Below are 26,901 nucleotides of genomic sequence, written 5' to 3' on the forward strand. Positions count from 1 at the left end.
TTAGCTGTTATTGTTTTAAGTATTATTTGATCTTTGTTTCAAATTTTTAACTCCAATGTTGACCTCATGGGAAGCCACCACATGGAGGAGCTCTGCCTTCTCAGTCTGCAGTGTTGTAGTTGCAGTGATTGCCCTGTCTGGATGGCTGGGGTCCTGCACTGCAGCCCTATAGCTGTGCTAGGTACCCCGCCCCCCCGGTCAATGCCTGCTGTGGTCAAGGGTGGGCAGGCTCCTGGTGTGGCTGGATCCTCAAAATACTGTAACATGATGTCTAGTGTCCTTTATTATTCAGCAGGTGGATGAGAAAGTGGGTCAGGACGATGTCGAGATTGAACCTGGGTTGGGTGCATTATATAGGCCAACGGCTGCTATGCTACAGCAGCTAAAAACCACAACCACAGGAACAATCAGCAACAACAAAACCAGGTATTTTCCTCATCTGCTCCTGAAACACTGTTTAGTAACAGTGTTGCTTTGGTCTGTTGGCTCCACTATTGGTGAGAACTCAGACAAAAACAGACCCATATAAGTACCTTCAAAGGTAAGCCTTAGAGAATCCGATTTCTTTTATGGAATTTTTACTTTTTCTTTTGTAATGTTGTCTTTCCTTTGCTGTATTATTTACTGGGAAATTTTGCAGTTTGTGCTTTATGTTTCAATCTCACCTTCAATTTGTTAAAAGTCTCTGTGGGAAAGTTGTAAGTAAGTAAGTTAATACAACTTAATTTTGAAATTTCTGTCTGAAACATGAATCACATGGCTGACAACATTCCCAAAGTGAATGATCCAAATTGTTAAATCTCTATGCAAAATTTTATTTAAATAAGTTAAGTGCTGTGTTCTCAGCCCATCTTCCTTGGTACATGTTAAATGTCTTGTTACTTTACAGCTTGATATATCTATTTGCCCTTGGGCTTAGCTATGGAAGCACTGGCCTCTTTGAAACAGTGCAGCCATTTAAATAGTACAGTAAATCAAATTTTGCCACAGGGAATGGAAGCCCATTTTCTTAGCTTCTATTACAAAATATAGAGCATTGGTGCAATATATGGACATGCCTGCGGGTTTTCTACATTTAGTGAATGGGGCATGATAGAGATCTGTCTCAAGTTAACTTTTGTAGATCAAATGCCACCTTGGCACTGAGTCATTAAGGGTGAATTCTGCGCTTCAAGTCAGACTATTTTAGAAAACAACACTGCAGAGTGGCTTGAACTGTTGCCCATCTAGTTCACATGCAGGAGTAATCCCATACAACCTAAAATATTCAGGAAGCACTGCTGAAGCATTAGTCCTAGTTGCATCTTAAAGGATGAGGTCATGGTTAGATTCCCTTCAGAGTTCTCATATGCGATTATTTCCATGTAGACTAAAGCCACAGTTTGGATTTGGTTGACTGAAGCTACCTGAAGGTTATCTGGTTGGGAAAATGACAGGCAGTTATATTTGTTGGCTGACTGTTGTTGCTGATGTCTGAGTGTAAGCTTGTGCAAAACACAAGCTTACACAAGAATACTTGTAAAGGGGTTGGTATCTTTGACATGAAATGAACCCCTTAAATGTGCAGTACCTTTGCATAAGCAGAAATAGAACAGGCAGACATGCCTACTGAAATTATTTCCAAATCAAATTTGATAGTTTTTACTGTTTTATCCCCTCCCCCCTTACACTCAGCTAGAATCTTTTGAAAACAGCACACTCAGTCACCTGATTTTTGGTGTCCTCCACTGCTGCAGTAACATGGCAACCATAATAGAAAACTATAAAAGGCCCCTACGTGATGACAGACTAATAACAGTTGATTTAAGCTGTGGCAGACTGGGCAGCCTTTCCAAATCATAATGGCTAATACAAATGCATGTCTAGGAGCCAATAGACGGGGGTCAATAATCATTGTTTATTGCCTTCATTATACGAAAACAGCAAATGTTAATAAAATTGATCCTTTAGCATGTGAGTCGAATGCAGTTGAGGAAATAGCCCAAGCTGTAAAGTTCTCTGCTTTGCTTTAGGATAAATGAACCTGATAAATTCCCACGATCACATTTAAATTCTGAAATTTATTATAAGCTGTGTGTGAATTTGCAGCTTGCTGAATGACGGGGAAGATTGCAGAGAGGCACAGAAAGAGGAGGTCAGGTGAGGTGAGGGAGACCAGCTACAAAGAGGAAAACTCAAGGACTGTGTGGGATTCATTTCAGTAGAACTAATGTCTCATCAGTTATCCCAATGGGTATGTTTTACTGTATATGCACAAAACAGACACATACACTTTAAATCTATTGCACTTTCAGAGCAGAGCAGTGGTGTTGCAGAACGATGTGAAGCAGGATGGGACTAGGCTGACGAAAACGCCTTGGAATGCTAATATACTCACAAATGGGTCAGAGGGAGCTAAATGAGAGTTAACTAGGCCTGGCTAATTATGAAGTACCCAAGTTTTTCACCAATCAGGCTCCAAGACTACAGAGGCCAGTGATCTGACTGGTTGTTGACAGGATGGTAGCTAATTAGCGTGTAGTACATCAGCAGTTTCATGCAAGTGGGTCAGTGAGAGAGGACAGTAAATGGATGGGGAGCATCTTAAACATTTTCAGTATTAAAAAAAAAAGAAAAATACTGATCCTTTGTCTCAGTCTAGCTCTCTGTAGTTTCTCATCTATGACAGAATTCAGTCATCAAATTATTTTAAATTAAACCCTTGTGGAATTTATGTTGATTCACTTCAGTTCCATATCAATTATTTGGATAAATTAAAGAAGTATTACTCTAAATAGCAAGATGAGACAAAACTCTTTAAAATAAAAATTTTACCCTCGAGGGTAACTCTCCCCAGATAGTCAATAACAATACTGCATTTTTTTAAGTTAACATGTACACATCCACTTATACAGAAGTTTTAACACACAGGCTGTCAACCAGACCTTGTGCAAACACTGCCATCTTTTGGTAAGAACTCACTGAGGTTGTGTAAAGAAAAAGCATCACACAGGAATGTACTGTAGTTCATAACATTTGCACCACTGCTTAATCAAGCAGATAATGAGCAATAAGACTTGAGGCTGTCGGTGTGAGTGTTTCTGTCAAAACCCGTGAGAGGGAGGAGGTTTGAGTATAAATATTTATGCCTGGCAAACAGATCAATGGTGATTAAAAAGGTCAAGGGCAAATGATGATGGATGCTGGCTGTATGTATTGATAAATTTTGACCACAGTAATGATTTACAAATACACACGCTCGTGCGCGCACACACGTAAGACAGCTGACCAAATGATAGGGACTAATTCATTGATCATGCTTAATCTGTCATAATTAATTCCATAGGAACAACTGTGATGAGAGCAAGTCTCCATTTAACAGATAAATTATTCAACATGTGGAAGAGGTGGACCCAAGATAAATGAGCTTGGGAGACTGGTGCAGCAGTCAAGGGCTGAGGCTAATTACAATCTTTTCTTGGAAACCAGCACAGGTTACTTACAGTTAAGAGTGTTTCCAAGCAAGTCTTAAGTGTAATTTGAGGTTCAAGTTGACACAACAGTTTGTGGAAGCACAGAATTGTTCCAAATGCCTGTAAATTTATCAAGACACTGAATGCTGTATACTTATTTATTGAGCCGTGTTCGTAATGTGGTAACTCGTTCATTTTTAGAAGGTAGTGGCCCATGAATACAATGAAATTTCATGTCCCTTAAATTTTGCAATCATTTTTTATTTGTTAGAAAAAAAATCTACAATATTTCAGATTACAAATTTTTTTAACAGATGGAAGAAACTACTTTGCAAAAATGGATTTTATGTCACGAGTGCAATGAATTGAATTGAATAAATTTATGAATTATGAACATGCGGCAAACTGTTTTGCATTGCACAACTCAGTCACTTTCTAATCTTTTAATTTGAAACATGGCTTGAACTTATTCAGTATAGATTTTGTCATATGTTGAATCTCAGGCATTTTATCTTTTAGTATTAGGGAATGAGTTTTATTTCCATTCCTTTTTATCGTCATTTATAGGTGTATGCAGGCAAAGAGTAAGGCGCATATGGTCAGATCCAGGTATTTGATTTGTGGGAGTATTTGCATTAAAAAAAAAAAACAACAAACATCTCCACAACACTTTTGACAGATTAAATGCATGTCACAAATCCGACATAATCCAGTTACACTCCTAAATATTAGGAATATTAGTCAAAGTTGTCCTATGTGTTGCAATACTTTTTTTCTAGGTTTGTAAAATTTGTCATTTCAAAAGTTCTGAGCCATTCAAGAACACGATTGGTTTTGATTTCTCAACTTTGCAAAAAGCCTCTTCTGCCCATATATGATGCTGGGCATATGCAATACAGTAAAACACTGGTATACAAACCTCTGGGAGCTTATTAACCCTCACAAGTGAGGATGGGAATATGAGTTGCAAAAGTTTAACAAGCTTTACATTTAGCTGTACTTAACAAGACTTTCTAAACAAAACAATGCCTTTTACTTCAGAGCTGCAACTGAATTAAATGGCACTCCACTGATTTTCATAATGTTGATCAAGAAATCGTCACTGGTTTATTTTAAAAACTGTCGTGCTTTGAGCCCAAGCTGACGCAGAGTTATCAGAAGAAAGTTTCTCTGCAAAGTGGGCAGGTGGACTTGTTACTGGAAGTGAACCATTTGTACTGTAAAGAGAGGAGAAAAAGATCTATAAGTCAATACAACTTGCATCTGAATGTAGTAAAGATTAAATCAAAGATTGAAAAATATTCTTAAAGAATGTGAAAATGTACTAGTAGTTTCTTTTGACATCTGAAGACAGTATGTATACTTAACTCACCAAACACGCTGAGTGGAATTTCTTCTTGCAGGTGCGACAAGCCTTCTTAGGAAGAGAGTAGTTGGAGCCATGGATTACAGAGAAGCAGATCATGCAGTCCTCTATTCCTTCAAAGCGCTTATCAACATTGTTCTTCCACAGAGCCAGGCCCTCCATTATACTGCCATTCTGCATACACAAGAACATGGTTACACTTTTCTGCAAGGTTTCAATCCCCATCTCTTCACAACCCCTTGACCTTTACTGCACTTAAAGAAAACAATTCATGAAAATAAATAAAATAAACACTATTGCTGAGGAATAAAATCTGGATCTAGGCTAAAAATGAGTCCATAGTTACTGAAAAAAATGCTAATAATCAGAGCAACTGCTTGTGTCTCTACCTGATGTGTGAGATAGGTGCTCAGCTGCAGCATCCAGTTCCTCCACTGCTGTACAGCAACACCCACACGCCTCCCACTCTCTACAGTTATGGAGCCTAGAGGGTAGTTCTGTGGCAACTGAATCACCAACTCGATGTAGATGTCATCCACAGAATAGGTAGCAATCACTTCTCGTGCTGCTGAACGGGCCTTGACCTGTGCCAAAAAGATAAATTGTTTTACTGATGTGACTTGGGGGTCTTTTAGTCAAATAATCAGACATCCATTTTACAATTAAATGCCAGGATTGCACTTGATTAACTGAATCCTTTCCTCCAGAAATGAGAGTCCATTAGGTTGAACCTAATAGAATCTATTGTTGCTGCATCATTATGCTGCAAATGTAAAGCAGGTGTTGCACCGTACATTTAGCTTCTATTAAAAGTTTATTATTGCACATTTTAGTTGTTTGTCACTGACTAGAAGGAAAGAAACTTTATTTTCTAAATAACTGCACCTGGTTTAATGAAGACAACATGTCGAAAATGTTTTGAGAGAAAAAATAAAAAAGACTGGACTACATCTGCTAACTTACAGTCATGCTGTCAAACATCTGAGTGCTGGTCTGGACCGAGGAGATCTCCTGGGCCGAGAGGACGGGGCTGACATATTTAATAGTGAACTTCTCTACAGCTGCGCTCACTCTCTTCTCCTGGCTGTTCCACCACAATCGCACCATGGCGGGCAGGTCTTGAACTGTGCTGTAGTACACACTGCAAGCCAGGTGAGGGAGCTCCCACTCAACACCGTCACGCTCTAGCAAAAAAAGAAAATAAATAAAGAAAAAAGAAATTGAAGCATGTTTTTGTTTCAGAGCCCAAAAACTGTGTAGGTGTGTGTGCCTTACTTACTGTCAACTGTCAGAAACAGGCTCTCTGAAAAGAAAGTTTTGTCCTTAGTGTCTGACCCCTGGCCTGGGTATGCTGGGTTGTCAGGCATCAGTTTGAAAAGATGGAGGAGCAGCTTGTTAAGGCTGCAGCTTCTCTTAAGGTACTGAGCATAATGGGCACGCAACTAGAGATATAAAAGAAGAGCTTTCAGCACTGTGACAGCATCAGCATTCTTCCTCTCCTAAAAAAAACCTACTTTCTTTGCAGCACTGGTCAATAGTCTTACTAGTGTACACTCATGATGTTAAACTAGAAGACAAAAGAAAAAAAAAGCTAAATAAATGTGAAGATCTGATTTTTATGGCTGATCCTGACTCACGTGAGAAGGTGAGGATTTGAAGAAAGTGAGAAGCAGCTTCCATGCCAGCAAATATCCAAGGATGCAGGAGTATTCCACACTGAGAGGCTGCACCACTGCAAACTCGCCTACCTGAACCCCTGCCATGATATTATCACACAGCTCTTCACAGGTAGAAAGAATGGCCATGAGTGATGCTGGAGGAGAGCTGAGAGGAAACATGCAACCATAAAAGCCGTTTTAAAACATGAGCTGTGCAAAATTAATCATGATGAGTGTGTAACGCTACCGGTATTACCACGCTGACTTACAGAGATGGCTCATCTCTATCATCATCAGACTTATTGGTGTCTCCTTCTCCATCACACTCAGGCAGCTGAGGCATAACCCTGTATTAATCACACATGAACAGCATTTTTATCTTTCCTTATTTTATATCTGGTGTAAATATTAGTCAGAAACCTTAAGAAATCATGACAGAAAAACAACACCAAAGAAAGTTAGGATGCTGTGTAAACTGTATATAAAACACCATGCAATTATGTGTAAATCTCAACCAATATATTTTGTGTGCAGGACATTAAATATTTAAAGTTAGACATTTTATGATTTATAAGTTCTTCTTAAATTTGCATCATCATCTCTCAAAACAAGTTGGAACAGGGGCAACAAAAGAAAAGCAACAGCTGGAAAACATGTTGCAACCAGTGAGGTTAAATCACCACAGGTCAGTAAGTTAATGGAGAAAAAAAACACTTTAAAAGAAAAAGAAAAAAAAAGGCATGATTTTGTCAATTCAGAATTCAGATTCAGAATTCATTGTCAGTGATTGTTTTCACCCACAAATGCAGCTTAAAGTTGTATCATGCAAAGAAGAAAACATACAATCTGTGAACATTGTAACATTCAAAATGGACCACAGCAAAATGGAAAACTGTTTTTCTAACTATTTTTGGAAACGATGGATGAAGCGTTCTCTAGACTAAAGACAAGCAAGAGCATCTACACCCAGGAATCAGTTAAAAAGCATGCATTTCTGATAGTATGTTAGTTTTCTTTGTGTCTATGGAACTGACAACACGCACATCTATTAAGGCTCCATCGACGGTTTAAGGTATATACAGGTTTTCCAGCAACCTATGCTCCCCTTAATGTGACATCTGTTTCAGGGAAAGACTGGCATATTTTAGCCAGACGATGGCCTGCATACAGTCCAGAACTTTCACTAGCTGAAACATTTGGGGCATCATGACTCATAAAATATAATGACAAGGAAGACATGGGGCTGTTGAACAGCTAGTATCCCATATCAGACAAGAATTGGAGAACAGTTTTCTCCCAAAAGTCCAGTAACCTGTCTCATCAGTTCCCAGATGTTTACAGACAAAAAAAAAAAAAAAAGATGGGAGAATTCACAGTAATAAAGATCCTACTTTCCCTTTTTAAATACAAGTTGCTGCTGGAAATTGTTCAATGTTCTGTTGTAAATAAGATATTAACTTGTTAGATTTTTAAATGTTTTTTTCATTATTATTTTACACGGGCTACCAACTTTTCTGGAACTGATGCAGTAAGTGTGACTCACTAAAAGAGCCATGTATAGCTACACCTTAAAACTTTTTTTCCCCCTATTGATATAAGGAAAATCCTCCACTTCTAAATATTCTCAAACAAAATACTTACTTTTCCAACAAGTGGTAGGCAGTCATTTGTAGAGGCCTGGCCTTAAACAGCAACAAAGGGCACAAAGTATTGAGGAGCGTCTGCAGAGGCTCTGGCAGGTTTGTCTTTTGGTCTGCTATGAACCGTGGTGGCAGAGAATTATGGTTTAGTTGCTGCACTGGCACATATGCAAGAGCCAAACCAACTGACTGCAGTACAGCCATAGGGAACACAGGGTCATCTGGTTCAGCAAAGGCCTCTGTTTTAAGACAATAAACAGAACAACTGACATTAAATATCAGAACAACTGATTTCTGTATTACCCCAAATTCTTCAAAGCTACAATTACATCTTTTAGAACACGGTGGAAAAAAGTAAAAGTAGCTACTATAACATCTAGAGATAAACATATTTTGTGGCCATGTCATGTTTATGTTTATGACAGAAACATAAGTCAAGAAAAAAATTGAATTATTACATTGTAATCACACTGTAATAATGCAAACCTAAACACACACATATACACACAGAAAAAACACTGCCATTTACATTGTGAGTCTCTCACTTCTGCACAGAAGAAAGAGAAAACATCAATACTAGGTCCATCAGATATGGAATCATTAGCAAGGAGAGTTTCACCAGCTGATAAAAGAGCTGTAAGATTATTCCACCAACCAATTATAACACCAACTGTATTTCAATATGTCCATCCAGTGATCCAGTCTGAGACCCTACTGGTAACAATCTGTTATCTTTTTGTATGGCAAGAGCTGTTCCTTAATTAATTAGGAGGGCAGTGGTTTCCAACAAGAGATCAGCATCCACTTAGAAGTCTTATGTTTAATTAGAATGTTAAAGTAAGTTTGGGAAGTGGTGCATTCAGCAAAATATAGAGATGTTTCTGCAGCACAGCAAAAAGGATTGAAGAAGTTCTTTAAGGAGAATATACTGTGTGGATAAAATGTGCCAGATGATTCAGCTGGAACTAAAAAAAAATAAGGCTCTGCTTTAAATTATTTAAAGATATGCAGTGTGTGCAACTTTATAGTGTATCATTTTGTAAATTTTAATTTGTTAACTTAAGCTGTGTATTTATTTCTAATAATATTTTTTTTTAGAAATTTGCAACTTGAAGCTTTAACCAGGAATCTATGAATTACAAAGGCTATGATTCTGCATCTAAACATGCAAGTACTACAGAAAAAGATCAATGTGCAGTGTAATGCTAAACAAACCACCAAGAACAACAAAAGATTTTAGAAAAAAACCTCTATGAAGCAAAACCCACATACATACCAGCGATTTTAACTGGCAGAGGTAGCAGGAGGTTGTAGATTCCCTCTACGAAGAAATCTGTCCATTCACCAGTCAGTTCTGGTGGCAGCTTCTCCAGCACATTGGTCGGAGATGACGTGAAGAACTGGTTTAGCGTCACGATCAATGAAGCGTTCTCACACACAAACAGCTGCACCCAGGGGTTCCAGAGACTACCCACATTCTCACTGGCAGTCTGTTGTTTGGAGGCAAGCAAATAAAATGAAAGATAGAACGAAACAGCAAAACACAGCTAAACTGAGAACGACAGCAAGAACTTAAAATATCTGAATGACAAGCACCCTGCTTCCTTAAAAGCCAACTTTTACCTCAAAGCTACAGAACACATATGAGCCACATCTCACCTCTAACCAGGCCAGCATAGAGCAGAGCAGAAAATCCCACTGGGATCCTCCAAGAACTGCTGGACAATGAGTCACCAGCCAGGTCAGGAAACGTATCATCTCAACACTGAGGTTCAACTGTTCAGACGTTGCTTCAGACAGGTCACTGAAATACAAACACTTGACTCATTTAGTTTTAAGCAGAAAACACAGTGATCAGCCAGAATATTAAACTTACCTCTGTAATGCACGTCACGATCTTGGGTGCATTCTGGTATCAGACACTAACAGCTTTAGGTAATGTACGTTGAAAGGTGTGGTCTCTATGAATAAGTCTTAAATTATCACTTGCCCATTTTCCCTGCTTCTAACATTTAATTTTTACAGGTGGCCGTTTTACTTCCAGCCTAATATTTCCCATTCCAATGCAGGTGGTTTACATTGTTATGGCCAATCAGAAAACAAGGGTAAACCATTGAGAGATAAAAAATTGTTTATTTGATTACCAGCTGAAGAGGAACCAATCCTCCCTGCTGTTTCTCCATTCCATCACAGTAGCCAAGATAGCCTGCACAACCTCCTCCTCTACTTGTGTGTTGGCATTTAGGCAGCAAAGCAGCACTGCCAGACATCCATACACATCTGCAATACAAAGTAAAAAATGATCAATTTCTCCTATAATTCCTACATATCTAGGCATGCATCTGTGTAATGCAGGGATCTCCAACTCTGGTCCTGGTGAGCTACTGTCCTGCAGGTTTTGGATTCTACCCTGATGCAACACACCTGACTCAAATCACTGGGTCATTAACAGGCTTGTGCAGAGGTGTGTTGTAGTAGGAGACATCTCAAACCTGCAGGACAGTAACTCAGGAGGACCGGAGTTGGAGACCCCTGGTGTAATGCATGTGCGTGGGTTGCAGTGTTTATCCTCACTTTCAGTCTCTTGCCAGTTGATTAATCCAGCAGTAGCCAAAGCAATGAGATTCTCTCTGTCTTCTTTTGTCATAAATGGGCAGATGACCTGGAGTGTGCTCAACTTAGTTTGAGACACTGGAAATAGACTATTTAAAGAAACAAATTTTAGCATACAATAGAACAAGAGCAATAATTAAATATATGGGCTCAAATTATTTTCTCTGATAAATTACTGACCTATCTGCATTCCCATAAAGCTCCCTCACAGCTGCCCTCTGAGTGGCTACCAAGTTGTTGGCTTGGATGTAGTTTTCTAAAGTCAGAGACCACAGACCTCCATCCGTCACTGACCTAAAGGGTGACAAAAACATCAGTGAATATCATTTAAAATGGCAGAAATGACTTAGTTACACACACTGGATGAGTAAACCTTCTTGTGTGAGGGATCAGTAAGTAAACCTTACCTTGAGAAGAGGGTTTCTAGCAGGGCTTTCATTGGGACTTGGGTTTGAAGTCCGTCTGACAGCTCCCATTCAGTCAGCAGGCTGTGATAGGTGGATACCATTGTAGGACTATACTTGAGCTCCTTACACCACTGTAGTGCATACAGCAGTTCTGAAACTGTCAAATAAAATATGCATATACAGATATTTTCAGTATAATAGATTTTTGAGAGGCAAGAATGTATTAAAAAATGTTAATAACCAAAACTGGAAAAAAATTAAGAGAAGAATATAGTTTATGTTCTGTCCTAGACGTGTACCTGTGAATGTTAGATTTGGTAGAAGTGAAGGACTCTCAGACTCCTTCTGTCTACAAGGTATAACTACAGCAGCAATCTGGGCCACCCTCCCTAAGAGAGCACAGACACACAGGTGGGCTGGAAGTCGTTTTGACTCCCTAAACTTCCAGGTGTCCTTGGAGGCTTTTTCACAAACTCCTCGGTAACGGCTGGACAACAAAGGGGTTCTGACCCACTAAAAACAGAAAAGGTGGAACAATGCATGAATGTCAAATCTTTGTGTGGTGGTGTGGTTGAACCTCCTCTTATTTCCAGCAGTGAAGTGTTGGCTTACTGACCTGAGGTGTCAGGGCCTGTCTGATTCTTGTCCATTCAGACTGGCTAGGCATCAAGATGGTAAAGAAGTGGATGAGGATGGAGGAAGTTCGATCGCCTACAGAGATGATCGTCTCTGCTAAACTTTTAACAGCTACAACTAGAACTTGCAAACTGAAAAAGAAAAAAAAAAAAAAACACAAATAAAACTTAGCTTCAGCAAGATATGCTTGCACTGATTTTAGACACAAGAACGGGTCATGCTATGTTACCTTTTAATATCTAGAGAGACAGTGAGTAGTTGCTTTGTCACCCAAACAGCTGCACTATGTAAGAAGCCACCTTCTGTGACTTCATAGTCACAGTGCTGTACCAGTGACTGCACCCCAGCAACACACACCTTCTTCAGCTTCAGTACAAGCGAGTCTTTTAAAATAACAGAAATTAGTTATTTAACTCACCAGAAAATTAGAAATATGATTGCACAAACATTGAATATTGAATACCTACCAGACAGGTGAGTGTGTCTTTGATCTTGGGCAGTGAGCTGGAAGATGGTGAGCAACAGCTCCTCAGCAGAAAGCAGTAGAATGCAGTCTTGTACAGAAGAAAAGAAAGAAGAAGCCACATCACATATGAAGGAAATGAGTGGCTCCATGTTGCCAGCATCTGAAAGGCTCTTGGTTTCAGACAGAGTGGTGTGGAGCTTCTCCAAGATTTTCTCCATGTACACTTCTCCTATCAGAGACTCTGCATTTGTAAAAAACATCAAAACAATGGATAAATTACTTAGCTGCTCCTGAATAATTTCACACAGCTTGTGTAATTATTGTCCAAAGACATTTACCATTGTTGTGGTTGTGAGAGAGGACAAAGCTGATAAGTGTCCAACTGTGGCTGCTTGACGAAGAAGAGGGAGCATGAGTGCTGCTCCCCACCTTGCAGAGTTGTTCAGTTAATCCCAGGATTTTCTCACCCAGAACTGAACCTTTCAGCCAATCACTGCAGCTCATCAGGGTCTCTGGATCTTTACACGCCTGGAAGACCAAACAGCAGAAAAACACAGACATTTCTCAGTGTGTTGGTGTAGGCAGGTAACATACTGTGATTAATAATATAATGAAAACTAAAGCATACCTACCCTTTGAATAATTTGCAGGATAATTCCACACTGTAAACCCATCTATAAAAAAAAGCAAAACATATGAATAAAAGAAACTTAAGCAACTAAATCTTGTAGTTAAATCTACAAGACATGTCAGTTACCATGGTGATGTGGTTAAGTATCTGAGTGGTCTCCTGCTGACTACAGCAGTACAGTGAGCTGAAGACCATGTCCACCAGATGCTCAGTGTCGCTGCGCCCCATCTCAGCTAGCCACACCACAACTCGCTCCCGGAGAAAGTGCACGGCTGGATTTTCCATTATCATCTCATTCTTCTGTTTGTCATCTTCAGTCATTTTGTCATCAAAATCAACCAAGGTCTAAGATGAACATTGTTAATGAAAAACTGAGAACACAAGGGAATTTTTAGATCCAGTAAATGTATCAAATTATTTTAAATATTTGTATTTGTTCCATGTTTAAAAACTCAATACATACCCGTGTTGTTTTTAAAAATGTATTACTGCCACCATTTTTAAAACATAACACTCCTGAATTTATCAAATTTATGAAGTATAATAAATCATCTACAAGCTGACTAGACAAACAATAAAAAGCTTAATAGAATAAACACTGATACCGAAATACATGAAATATCACTTACACTGAAGACCCTGGGTGTGTGGAAAGACTGCAGGAGAAGGGAGAGAAAAAAAAGGTGTCTTTCTGAGTTTTTCTCATTCACATGCACCAGGCAGAGCTGTGCCAGCTGGCACACGATGTCTTCAAAATGCTGAGACTGTAAGGACCCAAACGTCTTCTCATTCTCATTTTCTGAAGCAGTCTGCACAAGCTTCTCAACATCATCGCCCTCAACTCCAGACTTCTCTTCCTCTTCTGGCTTAGACAAACACATTTTGACAGATTTCTTCTTCTGGGTGTGTCTCATACTTGGTCTTTCGGGATAGCGCATCACCTGGAGAAATACATGGTACAGAAATATTTGAGCAACATTTTATTTGTTGCATTGGTCACACGCTAGCATAAACTGCTCTGAGAGCCATTTTGTTAAGTTATACCCTTCTTTTCAAAACAGATCATCAAGTGTGTATCTGAGGAGATTCTCTAAATATAATAACAAATATTATAAAAAATATACTTTAAATAAACTTAAAAAAAAAGGGGACAAAGAGCTTTTCTATTAGAACATACCTGCAGCAAGGTGGCTACCCCTTCCAAAGCCTGTGGATCTGCTTCCTCTTTGTCAATATGTCGCACAAACAAAAGAGCAAGATCCTCCCAGAAGTCGGCCAGAAGTCTTTGAAAGACATCCTTGGTGTCATTTACTTCAGCTTTATCATGTAAACCTGCTCTCCTCTCCCAAGAAATGAGCATTTTAGTGACCATGAGGAAAAGAGGTCCATTCCGAAGAGAAGGATCTGTGAGAGCCTTTTCTAATAAAGGTAAAAGCTGCAGAAAAATGCAACAAAACACTGTGAGAAAGATCTGGACTTCAGTAGATGATGGAAAAATTATGCACTACTGTATGCGCCAACCTGCTGCAACATAAGCATAGTCCTTATTTTCCCCTGGTACTCCTCTTCTCCTGTATTTTGCAGTATGCAGTATCGCACGCACTCGACAAAAGACGTCACTATTACTGCACTTTCTGATGGACTTGTCACTGCACGTTCACTAGACAGGCTGAAAAAAAAACAAAGACACAATTATGAGTCTGAACTTGTAACTAAAGCAGTAAGTGTCAAATTTCATATGAAAATACCTGAAGGTATTGACAATAAATAGTTCTAATGTCATACAGCATCAAGCAGAATGCTCTTTTTTAATGAATTTGATTTAAATAGTAATTTAAACTATTTATTTTACCAACATCTAAAATAACATATGCATTATTATGACATAATCCCACAATCCAAGTGGGCAAATTCCAATACAAACAGGTTACCCTTGTATGAAAGCAGAGAAGAAGGTGGTGTAGAAGTCCAGGCTTGGATCAGTGACCTGCTGTGGTAATTTGCTGAGAAGCGGCATGAGATTCGGGTGGAGTGCTTTAGCCATTCCTTTGCCCCCCTCCTTTAATAATGTCCAAAGTTTTGGTAAAAAGCCTTTCCTGGCATTTACATATGTCCAGCAATCCTGAGATAGTAACATGAAATTCCAATATTAGATGTAATCAACAACAGCTTAGCATGACATGAAAATTAGCCTTGTGTAACAACAGGGCAGAGAATAATAACAGAATTAGGGCTAGTATTATTAGTCTTTATTTAGATAAACGCTTACAGGGAGTGCAGACACAACGTGAAGAACAGCTTCCCACACAGGAGGCAGTACAACAGGATCTGTGTCGTCAATAGCGAGGAGAACAACGGGGCACAGACGTGCTGCTTCAGCTTGGACCAGTCCAGGAGTGAACTCACACAGAGCACACACCATCTCAAAAAAGGCCCCTCTCACCTGTAGAACAACAAACAAGGATGGAGTAATTACTTGGACACCCAACTTAAACTGTCACATTATCAGTCTAATAATAAAATGGTTTGAACTTTAATGTAAAATGAAGCCATATTGAGAGAAAACCTGAAAGCTTCTTCACACTGGGGTAACAGAATAGAAGAGTATATGTTTCATTTCAAATCACAGCTTATTACTAACTGAAAAATCCATTTAAGATTTTTGTGATGAATATAAGAAAATTGAGCAAAGTGTCTCTAAAATATAACATTTCATCAGCTCTACTTGAATGCACCTGGATCCCCTCCGATAAGAGTCTACCTGACCTTACTAAGTTAATCAGATGAATCAAACCTGAGGCACGTTTGACAAAAAACTTTCCATATAAACATCTCTCAGGCACAGCCTTAGGTCACTTGTCTCATTGCTGTGATTAGCTGTAGCACTATCCAAAACACATTCAGTGGCATTTCGGTTTGCACTTAGAACAACTCTTTCAAACTGACATTAAACCATGCAGCTTCTGGCTAATTCACATATGCACATTTGTCTGTCAGAGAAAAACCTTTTAGTCCAAAATTAAACCAAAAGCATAATATTTTTAGCTGACTTAAAACTGCATTACATACATACCTGTGGTGTCTTGTGCTTGCTGTACTTCCAGAACTTCCCAGAGCTAAGAAGATTTGCTAGTTTTTGCTCCAGGTCCACCCTGTCATTCTGAAGCAGCAGGGAAAGCAGTCTCTTAACCCCTAACAGGGAGCTGGTTAACATGCGCACATACTTGGCTTCTCTCTCCTCCTCTGTCACACTTCTAGAGAACAGGGGAGCATGCCTCAGTAATTTCTCCAACAGATAATACCATTACTGTGTATACAATGTGAGAGGAATAGTTAAAAGCTGAAATAAGTCAAACTCTCAACATACTGTGGGTCACTCAATGTATCGGCTGTTTCTTTTAATAAAATGTCTTGAAGTACCTGCAATAAAAACAGTTTAAATGTTATGTTTACCTTCTTATGTGAAAGAAACTCTACCTAAAGTCATCACCATTACTCACATTAATGATTTCATCCTTGCAGAAGCTGAGAGCTTCAGGCTGTTTGGTGGGGGAGAAGGCGGCTTGGAAGGCCTGACATGCAGCAGAGGCTGCAGGTGTGTAAGTGTCACATTGTGACAGAATCCAGTGGCCCATTAAACTCTTCAGAAAAGGGGCCAAACTGCGACGTACTTTCAGAACCAGCTGCTCAAAGGCTTGTTGGGTAGCCTCCCTGATGCGGCGATCATGATCCTAAAGACAAAGATGAAGAGAAAAGTCTAAGTTATAAGAGTGGAATTCGTCATAGTGTTGACTCTATAGAATAGCAAAAATATGTGTAGTGATTATATTGAATTAGTAGTTTCATTAATGTCTGGGGAAGGACTAGCTCACCACTGATATCTTGCAATAAATCCTTGGCCAGTATGGCAGGACTCCTTTTACCTCTTCAGCATCCCGCTCCTGACACATGGACCCAAAGTCCTGCACAGCCTGAGAATATTATACACTATTACAAAACACACCTGGACTAAAAAGTAACCTTAAACATATCAAATGACAGACTGTGATCTTGCCATGCTTTTCTATGTTACTGTATACAAATGCAAAAGCTGTCATGTTTGATATTTAATTATACAGTACTATCTTCAACTTTAAACAGTAAACCGAAGTGAGGGCGCTGCAAGAATACAGGTGAAGTTTAAGCTTACTTTCAGTCTGGTAACAACATCCCTCTTCGACAGCTTTCTGAGCACCAGACGGAAATCAGCATCCACTAGGTTGTCTATGTCCTCTGCACCATGCACAGCCGGTACATAACTCAGTTCAGAAGTGCTCGTGGCGCCGAATCCAACGAAGCCCGGGATAACACCACCCTCCCGAGTCAGGACGTCAGCAGCTCGGCCACTACTGGACGGCTAGTTATGGGAGTAAAATTTGGTGTTTAAATTATCATTGCATCAAATAAGAAAGAATCAGAGTCCTAACGTTTGAGGTTATCAATATCATAGAGAAAGCCACACGTAAACCTAGCTATACTGGGAAGTTTAAAGTGTAACTAGCTAATGACCTAACTCGCTGTTGGCTTTCTTTGCTACTTCAACGCTGTTACAAATATGAGTAGAAACTTACCCTAACATTTCCTTTTGTTCGTTGTTTATTTTTACCCCCCATGGTTACACCCTTATCTTTCAAATATATATATTTCCGTGCTTATAAGTACGTGTTCACAAGCACTGACAAGACTTGATTACGAGTTCCAGTTGGATAACCCGGAAGTGAACGATATTAGCATCTTAGTTTGTCAAAATAAGAGAAGAAGAAGAAGAAAAAAAAATAATAGAAGAAGAAGAAGAAATAATAATAATAATAATAATAATAATATACATTCTTACTGGTAACTTTAGGATTCTATCAGTCACATTAGTTTGTGATTAAAAGAGTCCATTTAGAGCACTGATTGTGACCCTGATTGGTCATTGATGAACAAGCAGACTTTGTAATACAAAATACTTGATACATAAAAATCTTTTGCTTAGTATGTCTCCTTTATAGTTAGTTGAACAAAGTAATTGAATGTAATGGTCAATCGAAAGTAAACTCCTATTAAATGGCTATTATTATTATTAACCACTAAATAAGTATAAGAAGAATAAAAAAAATGAACAAGTACTGTTCTGCTATTCTGTAAAATCTTTTCAAATATATTAAATTCTGTGTAAAGCTGTCTGTTTTGGTTGTAAATACTAACTAAATTAAAAGAAAGATTAAAATAATAAAAGAACTATTAAATGTTAGTGTACTGTGTTCAGGTGATTTGACTACTATCATGCCACCAGAGTAAATGTTTACAGTTTTTTTTGTAACAGTGGCACCAAAATACTCAGTAGTGTTGACAAATATTTGTTACTTTTTGTGCAGATACTTCTGATCTTGAGACTAGCTCAGAAATAATTAAAGGTACCTTAAACCTTTGTACATCAGTGCATAAAAAATATTTCCCTTCTATCAAATCTAAAGCAACTCAGTGCAGAAAACAAGCAGATTGTGCAGTTTGATTACAAAATATTTTATGTAAACCCTCTTTACATTGTAATATATTCAAACAATTACACTGTAATTATGTGCATCAGATTTAGTTGATGGATCACATTTTTTAAACATCTCAAACATGTATTTTGAAGCGTATTCTCGACAGATGATTTTTGGTATATAGGTCAGGTAAGCGAAGTTGATCAAGTAAATGCAGAACTTAGAGTAAAAAAAACTGACAGTACCAATAACCTTCAGAAATGTGTGCACAAGATCAATGATAAAGTCCAATTAGATGAGGTTTTCACTGAAAAAAAACTACCGTATTGTAAAATTTTACACTACTAAAGTTTAACATGAAGCACAGAAGCAGTCACCATCGCCATTATTTAACAATCACTCTTTATAAGGTGTTAAGCATACAAGTAACTTCACTGAGAGCAATGTTTTTGGCAGACATTCTTCTCCCGAATTCACAATAACCAAAAAAACAAAAGTTAATTGCACTGTGTGATTTTTATTCTGGAGGTGACATTGTTTCAGTGTTTACCAGTGAAGCTCAAGCTGAAATCTCTGTTTAGGGTTAATTAAAATGCAAACAGCAGACAGTTTTTATTTTAAAAGAAGCTGTGTTTGGTTCTACTTTTGGTTGTACATCCGTACATCCATTTAGACACACTGTTAAATCTCCAAATAAAATTGTAAATAAATGGCTTTAACTAGGTAATACTGCAGTTGTTAGCAGACTATTAGTAAAATGCAGGCATACTCACAGCATGAAGACACAAAGGTTCCTGCCAAAATCCACTGACAAAATAATCTCTTCAGTTTATATCTCACTGAAAATGTTAATATTCCTGTTTGACATGGCTGAAATACACCTATTTTTCTGCAAACTGTGCGATTTGTTTTAAAGGTATCAGCTAGGTGCTCTGAATATAGTTGATTCAGTTCAAATAAATTTCACAGTTTCATGTGCAAGATGGTTTTCTCAGTACCTTTAACAGGTAAACAAGTAATGATTTACTTTTTCCTTCATGGGATGGACTAAACACGTGTATTTTCGAGGTATAGCCACTTATTTTACCATTAATGGCTTCAAATTAGGACAAAACAATTTTTTTTTTGCCAAATGTCCTTGACATATTTACACCCAGTAAGTCTGTAAAAGTGGCTCATTTCATTAAAACAAACAATTTCTGATAAAAAAAAAAGAGACTCTTATAGGTTATATAACTAATTCAGGGGAAAAATGCTGTGCTACTGAAAACTCTATTCTTTCTGATTTTAAAACAGTCAAAAACCAGGGATTTCAGGTTCTATTCAAATGAGATTTGTGAGTCTCACCAAAAGATTTCTGACAAAGACGGACCTATTCTGACAAGAAGCCAACCTAGAAAGTGCAATACCACTAACAGGTGCAACAGGGCACTGGTTCCATAACATTTCGAGCTCCAATAAACTCCCATTCAAAATGTGTCCCGTTTCAAGTTGATCAAATTTCCCCACAAGTCAGATTCACGTCTTCAGTGTAAAGATAGTACCTCTGAAAATATTTCTATAACTCAAAAGACACTCACCTTTAAAGGTACATACTTGTCATTCTTTTATCAAACAACCTCCAAGTATCACTCTTCAGCTCCCAGTTCTTGCCCAAAATATGGTCACTTTCAACTTAATAAAAAAAAATTCATAAAGATGGTGACAATCAAAGGCTGAATTTGAGGCTTCAATGCAAAATTCACAAACTGAATTACTCCATCTTTTATTTACAATCTGTTGCTTCACCCACTGATTTTAACTCAACCATGCAAACAAAAATGGGTTCAATCACATCAAACTTGCAAAATTAGAAGACGATTAAAAGATGAAAAGGAATGTGGATGTAATGTATGCTGATTCATTAAAAAAAAAAAGTTGCTAAAGGTGCTGAAAATTGAGTTTTTTCCAGATTTCTGAACCTCATCTTTCGAATATTTGTAATTTTCAACATAATATGCTTTAAATTAAATTATGTTTTTTTTCTTTCTTTCTTTCTTTTTCTTTTAAATGAGATACTTGTAAATGTGCAGTCTTTGCCAGTTAGTGCACGTGTGCAGCTTCCCATTAAAAACTTGCTTTGGACAAACCTTAGGCTTTTGTGTGATCCAAAGCATATCCCATCTCATAACACAAGCTCATAATTTCTAAGCAGCTTTTAGAAAACAGTTAAGCTGCTCTGAACCAACGGCCAGGCTGTCCATTTTCTTTTGAGGTAACCCTTCATGTCCCCTCTAAGAGCCCAGTCCCATTTCATCCAAGCTGGATGTCACCCCCAGGTGGAAGCACACTTCGGCTGGGAGCTGTGATGTAACGGGGATCCAGTTTGGGCACAAAACCTTTAAAGTCCCTTGATGCCTGAGTCCCAAAAACATCGAGCAACTCTCGGTTCATCAGAGCAAATCTAGAAAAGTAGACAGAATAATTATGAAACACACAACTTAGGATATTAACTGATCTAAAACTAAAATATTTAATTATTTGTTTATACAGCTACATAGCAAATAACAAACATACAGTAGTTTACATCATGGATTCTATGTTGACAGAATCCCTGGTAACTGAAAACCCTGAAAACTTGCTTATTCCATTTTTCAGTATCTGACCCACTTGTTCCCCTTTGTAAGATAAATGTCAGATCTTTCATAAGTAATCAACAAGACATTTCTCACTTTGATTGAAAAACCTTTTACACAAATATGTTCTGTTTAAAAACATTACTTAAAAGCAGAGATTTGACAGCCCACAATCATACCTGCCCTTAGTTAAACGCAGCAGAAACTTCCAGTATGAAGGCCGGAGGTTCTGCACTTCCATCACCGCCTGTGTAGATGTAATGAGTCGTACATATACTTGATTAGCTGGAAAAAGGGTATTTGAGGCATATTTATGCGAGTAGCTATATTCATTACTTACAGCTTGGAAACAGATGGCAGTGGAGATGGCATAAATGATCGTGTCTGCATGAGGAAAATAAGGAAACCGGCCAGCCTCAATGCCCTTGAAGTACATGGTCTGAAAAAAGAAATCACACGTACTGTTAATGGCGAATATAACTAATGAAAATTAGTTACATTATAAATGTTCAGGAATATACAAACATACACCAACTGGCTACAACATCAAAACCACTGGCATTTCAAGTTAGTACCCATGACTCTGTATGACCACTTGGTGCTGGGCTGGCGTCAGTTGAAAATGATTAAACTTTATAATGCTGACCTATTTGTAGCTTCTTTTTCACATGAATGTTTTCTCAGAAACAAAATGTTCTCTCTGCTATGATAAGTTACAAATTCAATGATACAATGTATGATTTTCCTCGTGTGTTGGTAGCTTTTTACCTCCACCAGCTTAGAGAACAGATACATGGTTATTGATGTGCTTTTGTAGAAGAACATTGAGATACCAGCCAGGAAACCTTGAGAGACAGAGGAGATAGGAAATGAAATATCAGCCAAAGCATGACAAAAATCCCTTAGCGAATTCAGGGATTTTACTGAACAATTAACACAATCGTGTCTCACCAGCTATGAGAGCATGGAGTTCATCATCAATGTTACGCACCCAGCGCAACAAGCAGCTTGTTCCCTGGATCAGAGAAACATATATTAATAAGCATGTTTTACCAAGAACATATGAGATATTAACACAGGAATTTCAGTTTAATGTGCTGGAAGGAAAACTGGAACAACCAAAATGCATCTATTAAAGAAAAAAAGAACAGCAGAGAGAAGAACAAATGTCAATACCGTGTAAAAAAAACATGAAAACTGCATGTACCTTATAGATGCTGACAAAAGAGCCCAGAAAGGCCCCAAGCTGGAAGTTCTCCTTGTTGTAGAAGACGGAGGGGAGGCGTGAAGGTTTGGAGAATATCTGCCTGAATGCTGAGGGCACTTTAAGACAACACTGGATAAGATAGCCAACACTGAACATCCTGACAAAACCCTGGAGGGAAAAAGTGTGACAATCATGCTTATAGTTAACTGAGTTGTAAATTACAGAAGCATGATAACTCAGTTATGAAGTAAAATAAATCTCAAAAGGGATGATGGGAGGACGGCGTCTTACTTTGACACAGTATGAAATGCAGTTATCTTGATAATGTTTGCAGCATCTGTGTCTTGGACCCTGTCTGCATCTGGATTATTACAAGAACAAACAAATAAATAAAATGTACTGCCCATGAGTCTCCACCAACCCATGTGTCTACATTTAAAGGTGTGTTTTCTCTCACATTGATTCTAGCAGCTCCCTAGTGTAGGCTATCAGAGTTTTCCTCCTGGAGCTTTGCCTTTCTGCTGATGCCTGTGAATGTTCGGCCTCTACAGCAGCTGCCCTCTCAAGGAGCCTTGTTCTGGCAGGTTCTGCCAGAGTAGAATGACTTGGAATCTCTTCTTTCCCAATGATGAATCTGTGACAGAAAATACAGCCTTTATCGAAACACTGTCAGTAGTCTAAATGTAGGTATATGCAAGAGCAGGGTCAACTTACTTCAATGCAGAAAATCCAAAGCCTTTCAGACCTTCTTTAGTCCTGCAATATAAAACCAAGTTTATCTCAGACTTGAAACAATCACCAATATCAAACAATATCTGAAGGCTATTTGTTATTTGTCCAGTGACAAGCTCTGACCTGAAGAGGAACATGAAGAGTGATGCAGTAATGCAGAACAAGAGTACCTAAAGGGATGCAGAGTGAGAAACAAAATCAAGACTACAGTAAAAACAGCATTCTATTCTTTTCAATCATTTCACCACCATGACACAATGTGCTGAGCTATGTGATGAAAATGATAAGTCAATACTCACTGATTTGAAGGGATCTGTTCACACTGTACTAAAGTGAAACTGGTTTTTATAACTATACTTTGCTTTTATGAGCATGTAAGGTGATTTTTTGACATTATCCTGCTGTTGCTTAAACACTCATGAAAATGATTGACGGCCTGACAGGTTGGGTTATCTAGATGTCCTTTGAGCTTACCTCACCATGTTTGATGGGTTTGACAATACCACGTGTCACTGCCATGCGGAACAAAGTCTCACTGGCCTGGTAATGAGATTAAGTCCTTAGATACACATATGGTGATAAAAGCAGATGTTTACCTTCACAAATAAGAAATAACCAAACAGTTCTTACAAGATTTGCCATGTATATTGTCAGCAGCCCTCTCCTGGAAGGGGTGTAGAAGAAAGAGAAAAATACATTTTTAATTAACACTAAATCAACATGTATAAGAACTTTAGTGATAACATTAAAAAGAACATAAAAAGGTAGGGGCCCCTTTATGTGCCATGCTTGGCAAAGTGAAAAAATGGGTGTATCACCTGCTCTTGCGCTCCAGGAGGATGGCAATATAGGAGGCAGGCAGTGCTGCACCAAAGCCAGATGACCAGGAGTAGAACCCTCCCAAGAGTTTCCTGAGAGAAGATCAACACTACATGAATTTAATTTCCTTTTCCATGCAGAAAGTCATGCATTTATTAACACAACACCTGGTATTGATTGCCATTTTTGCAGCCATTTTTTCAAAAAACAAATCCTGCACACTGGATCATTTGTGTTGATGACTTATCTTTTCTCATTTGGTATGAAGCTAAAATCACTCTCCTAAAGCTTTTGACAGGAATTATGTAGTAACTGGGGGGAAAAAACTCAAACTGACAAACATGTCATTTTCACCTCACAACTAGGAATACTACAATGAAAGATGAATAGGTTACTGAGGCACAATGAGCTCAAAGATAGAGTTTACCATGTCATTAAGGTGGATATCTTTTGACCAGGCTACATCATGATAGGAAGTAATCATACACACAGCCAACACTAGAGGAGGTTAAAACCTTCTGTTGAATTTCCTCCTTGCATTGATTCTTTTCTGGACAATAATCTCTGTGATTGTTTTTTTAAAGAATAAATTATATCTGCACAACATGTTGAGTTGTACAGCAGTGAAAATCCGAACAATCTGTAGCGTATGCATAACACTGCTACGAGAATTCATTGTACAACAAAGTTTATCAATATGTTTTTATAGTTTGTTGTTTTATACAACTCACACTGCATCTAACACAACACAAAATACAAAAATTACAAGTCCATTGATATTCATCACAGAGAATTAATCATTAAATCCATTTAAGTTTGATTTAGCTAAACCTTAATGAACAACGTTCTGCCAGTGTTCCTTTCTTGCTTAAATCTTAGCAAATGTTGTTTATTACCATAATGTTTTTCTTATATTCCTTGTAGCTCTCAATTACAGTGACTTTTTGGGTGGCTTGTGGGTTATTCATAGTCATAATAAAGTTAAAATAAAGAGTAAGAGGAGAATAAAGTTAATAGAATCTCTTGTAATATCCTGCTTTCTTAACATAAACATGATTTCTTAATTGGAGCACTACAGCAATGAGCTATTAGTTGTGTGTAATAAAGTGAAAACTCTGATCTACAGCAATTGTTTCAGCTCTGCAGCAGATAAGTGGTATATATGCGGAGAAAATCTATATAAGTGTATAAGAAAAATGAATACGCTCACTGCTTAGTAATATTTTTTATCTTAATTTCAGCCAGTATTTCAGATGTGTTGGACCTACTAACCTGAGAATGCAGAAGAAAACAATGTAGAGACCTCCATTAGTAGTTAGGAAAGAGGTAGACCAAAGGATCTCAGGTAGAAGTTTTTTTAAATAGTAATCTTTCTTCCTTCTCCGTAGAACTGCTGCTATCTGCAATACACAATTAAGTGGTATTTAGTGCGTTGTAGGTACTCATTATTGAGTGTTATGATTGTATCATGAGTTAAGAAAGCTCAGTCACACTGAGCTTTAACCATGGAGTAAAAATTAAGTAGAGGGCATCAAAAACTGTCAACAGAACCTGGTTAAGTAACTCGGTTAAATAGTCCAAGTATAATTCCAAAAATCACTAGCAATAGTTATGAGGGTTTTGATTTAGCTGGATATCTACACAGTTCTTATGAAATAGGTATTGTTTGCATTCTTTGACACTACCCTTTGATAATCACTGTATCAGTAGCGATGGCACCAGCATGTCTTGTTATGTCTTAAAAGCTATCTGAAACTATGGTAATCAAGTCTAAGTCTCAGAACAGTGTAAAAACATTTGTCCTTATGATAGAAATGCTACATTATGAAGGTCAAATGCACAAAAAGAAGAGTGCCGAGTTTCCATTCTTGCTTTTATTTATCTCATTTGAAGTGTGCTTTCATTTCCACAACACTTGTTAGCAGTTGCAATGTCTACAGCTTCTGTGTTAAGATTACCTGTAACTGACTAGTAGCTGGGATTGGGCTTAGGGTTAATACTGCATTATAAAACAGCAGCGCCTTTCTCTGTGGGCAGAAGTTATTGCAAGGTAATGCAAAACTTACTGTAAACTAAAGCAAAAGTACTGAGACATGCAACGCAATGCTAGGTGCGCAAATGCAAAACTCGTTTGAAGGTAAGGCTTTAACAGACGTCAACGTGACCTTTGAGTACACTGCAAGAGGGCAACGCCACATAAAATGTTTTGCTCCCCTTTTCTGTTCGCCCTCGTGCATTACTTGAACTTAGACCACAGTCGTAGCTCTAGCTGATCTTTATTGGTTTTCTCTGAACTCTTTAGCCTCACTTGGTTAGCTAGCTAACTTTTAGCTGGTTCCAGAGTCTACACATAGCTAAGATTCTGAGGTTAAAACATCTTACCAGGTAAAGAGGCGCGTAAATTTTAAAGGAGACTTCAAGAGCTCCCCTGGTTATATCCACAGCAGACTGTACACACGATGGGTCCCAGGTATGACCGATCTCGTAGCAGTTGTGTGGTATTTTACTGAGAGCAGCCATGTCTGGAAGCCCGAACTGAAACAAACTGCGCTCTCGTGCGCAGTCGCGAGACAAGGCTGTGCACACTAGCTGTGACAGGCTGTCCTGCCCTGCCCATAGACATGTATGTATTGTACCAAATAAATAGCAGTTGAAAATACATTTATAAATCATAATATTTAATAATGAATAATTATTATTTCAATATGAAATTCATTTTTTCATATTAATTCTGTAAAGTAAGTTTAGATACAATATCAACTTTCTGGTGAGGCAGTGTTAAATTTCATGTAGTGGCAGTAACATTGTCTGACACACTGATGCTTCTACAGATGATAACCTCCTGTACATGGTAACCGAGCTCTGGTGAGAAGAGATGTTGAAGCGTTGTGCTACCATTGTTGAGAAACTTCCAAAAGATAATCATGTTTAAGAGTTTAATTTTTCAAAGACGAGATAAAACTTACTGGCATCCTCTACAATATTTCCTCTTGTATTTCCTCCTGCAGACAGAAGATAACAGAAAATGGTAGAAAATTAATTAACACAAAACATCATGCTAAACCAGATTTTTGTTCATCCTGGTCTTGGCAACCCCTTTGCAAGAACAGTTAAAATATTTAAAATCTGGATATGAACCCGTTGGAGCC

General features: G+C 38.2%; 2 protein-coding genes across 2 annotated transcripts; both read right to left on the bottom strand.

Annotated features, from left to right (window-relative positions):
* Nucleotides 1–1,890: 1,890 nt before the first annotated feature.
* ltn1 (listerin E3 ubiquitin protein ligase 1) lies at nt 1,891–17,638 on the bottom strand. The gene is made up of 32 exons (XM_042008275.1): nt 17,480–17,638; nt 17,059–17,265; nt 16,742–16,840; nt 16,370–16,600; nt 16,237–16,289; nt 15,943–16,123; nt 15,139–15,312; nt 14,801–14,991; nt 14,391–14,538; nt 14,047–14,304; nt 13,499–13,810; nt 12,996–13,214; nt 12,871–12,912; nt 12,577–12,766; nt 12,240–12,479; nt 12,002–12,155; nt 11,753–11,903; nt 11,436–11,649; nt 11,137–11,293; nt 10,910–11,023; nt 10,691–10,818; nt 10,261–10,396; nt 9,776–9,920; nt 9,393–9,606; nt 8,118–8,355; nt 6,746–6,823; nt 6,456–6,642; nt 6,098–6,260; nt 5,782–6,002; nt 5,208–5,402; nt 4,825–4,992; nt 1,891–4,669 (listed from the first exon to the last, which is right to left on the bottom strand). Exons 1-32 carry the CDS (start codon nt 17,519–17,521, stop codon nt 4,607–4,609), a joined length of 5,313 nt encoding a protein of 1,770 aa, XP_041864209.1. The 5' UTR covers nt 17,522–17,638; the 3' UTR covers nt 1,891–4,606.
* A 2,490-nt stretch (nt 17,639–20,128) lies between these two features.
* On the bottom strand, nt 20,129–26,307 carry tmem135 (transmembrane protein 135). Its single transcript, XM_042008618.1, has 15 exons — nt 26,135–26,307; nt 25,025–25,152; nt 23,752–23,844; nt 23,564–23,597; nt 23,408–23,473; nt 23,057–23,103; nt 22,916–22,957; nt 22,659–22,835; nt 22,493–22,562; nt 22,202–22,369; nt 21,946–22,009; nt 21,763–21,839; nt 21,335–21,433; nt 21,174–21,241; nt 20,129–20,822 (listed from the first exon to the last, which is right to left on the bottom strand). The coding sequence occupies exons 1-15, from the start codon at nt 26,270–26,272 to the stop codon at nt 20,672–20,674; spliced, it is 1,422 nt and encodes a 473-aa protein (XP_041864552.1). The 5' UTR covers nt 26,273–26,307; the 3' UTR covers nt 20,129–20,671.
* Between the last annotated feature and the right edge of the window lie 594 nt (nt 26,308–26,901).

The sequence above is a fragment of the Melanotaenia boesemani genome, chromosome 15 (assembly GCF_017639745.1).
Source record: "Melanotaenia boesemani isolate fMelBoe1 chromosome 15, fMelBoe1.pri, whole genome shotgun sequence".
Lineage (NCBI taxonomy): Eukaryota > Metazoa > Chordata > Actinopteri > Atheriniformes > Melanotaeniidae > Melanotaenia > Melanotaenia boesemani.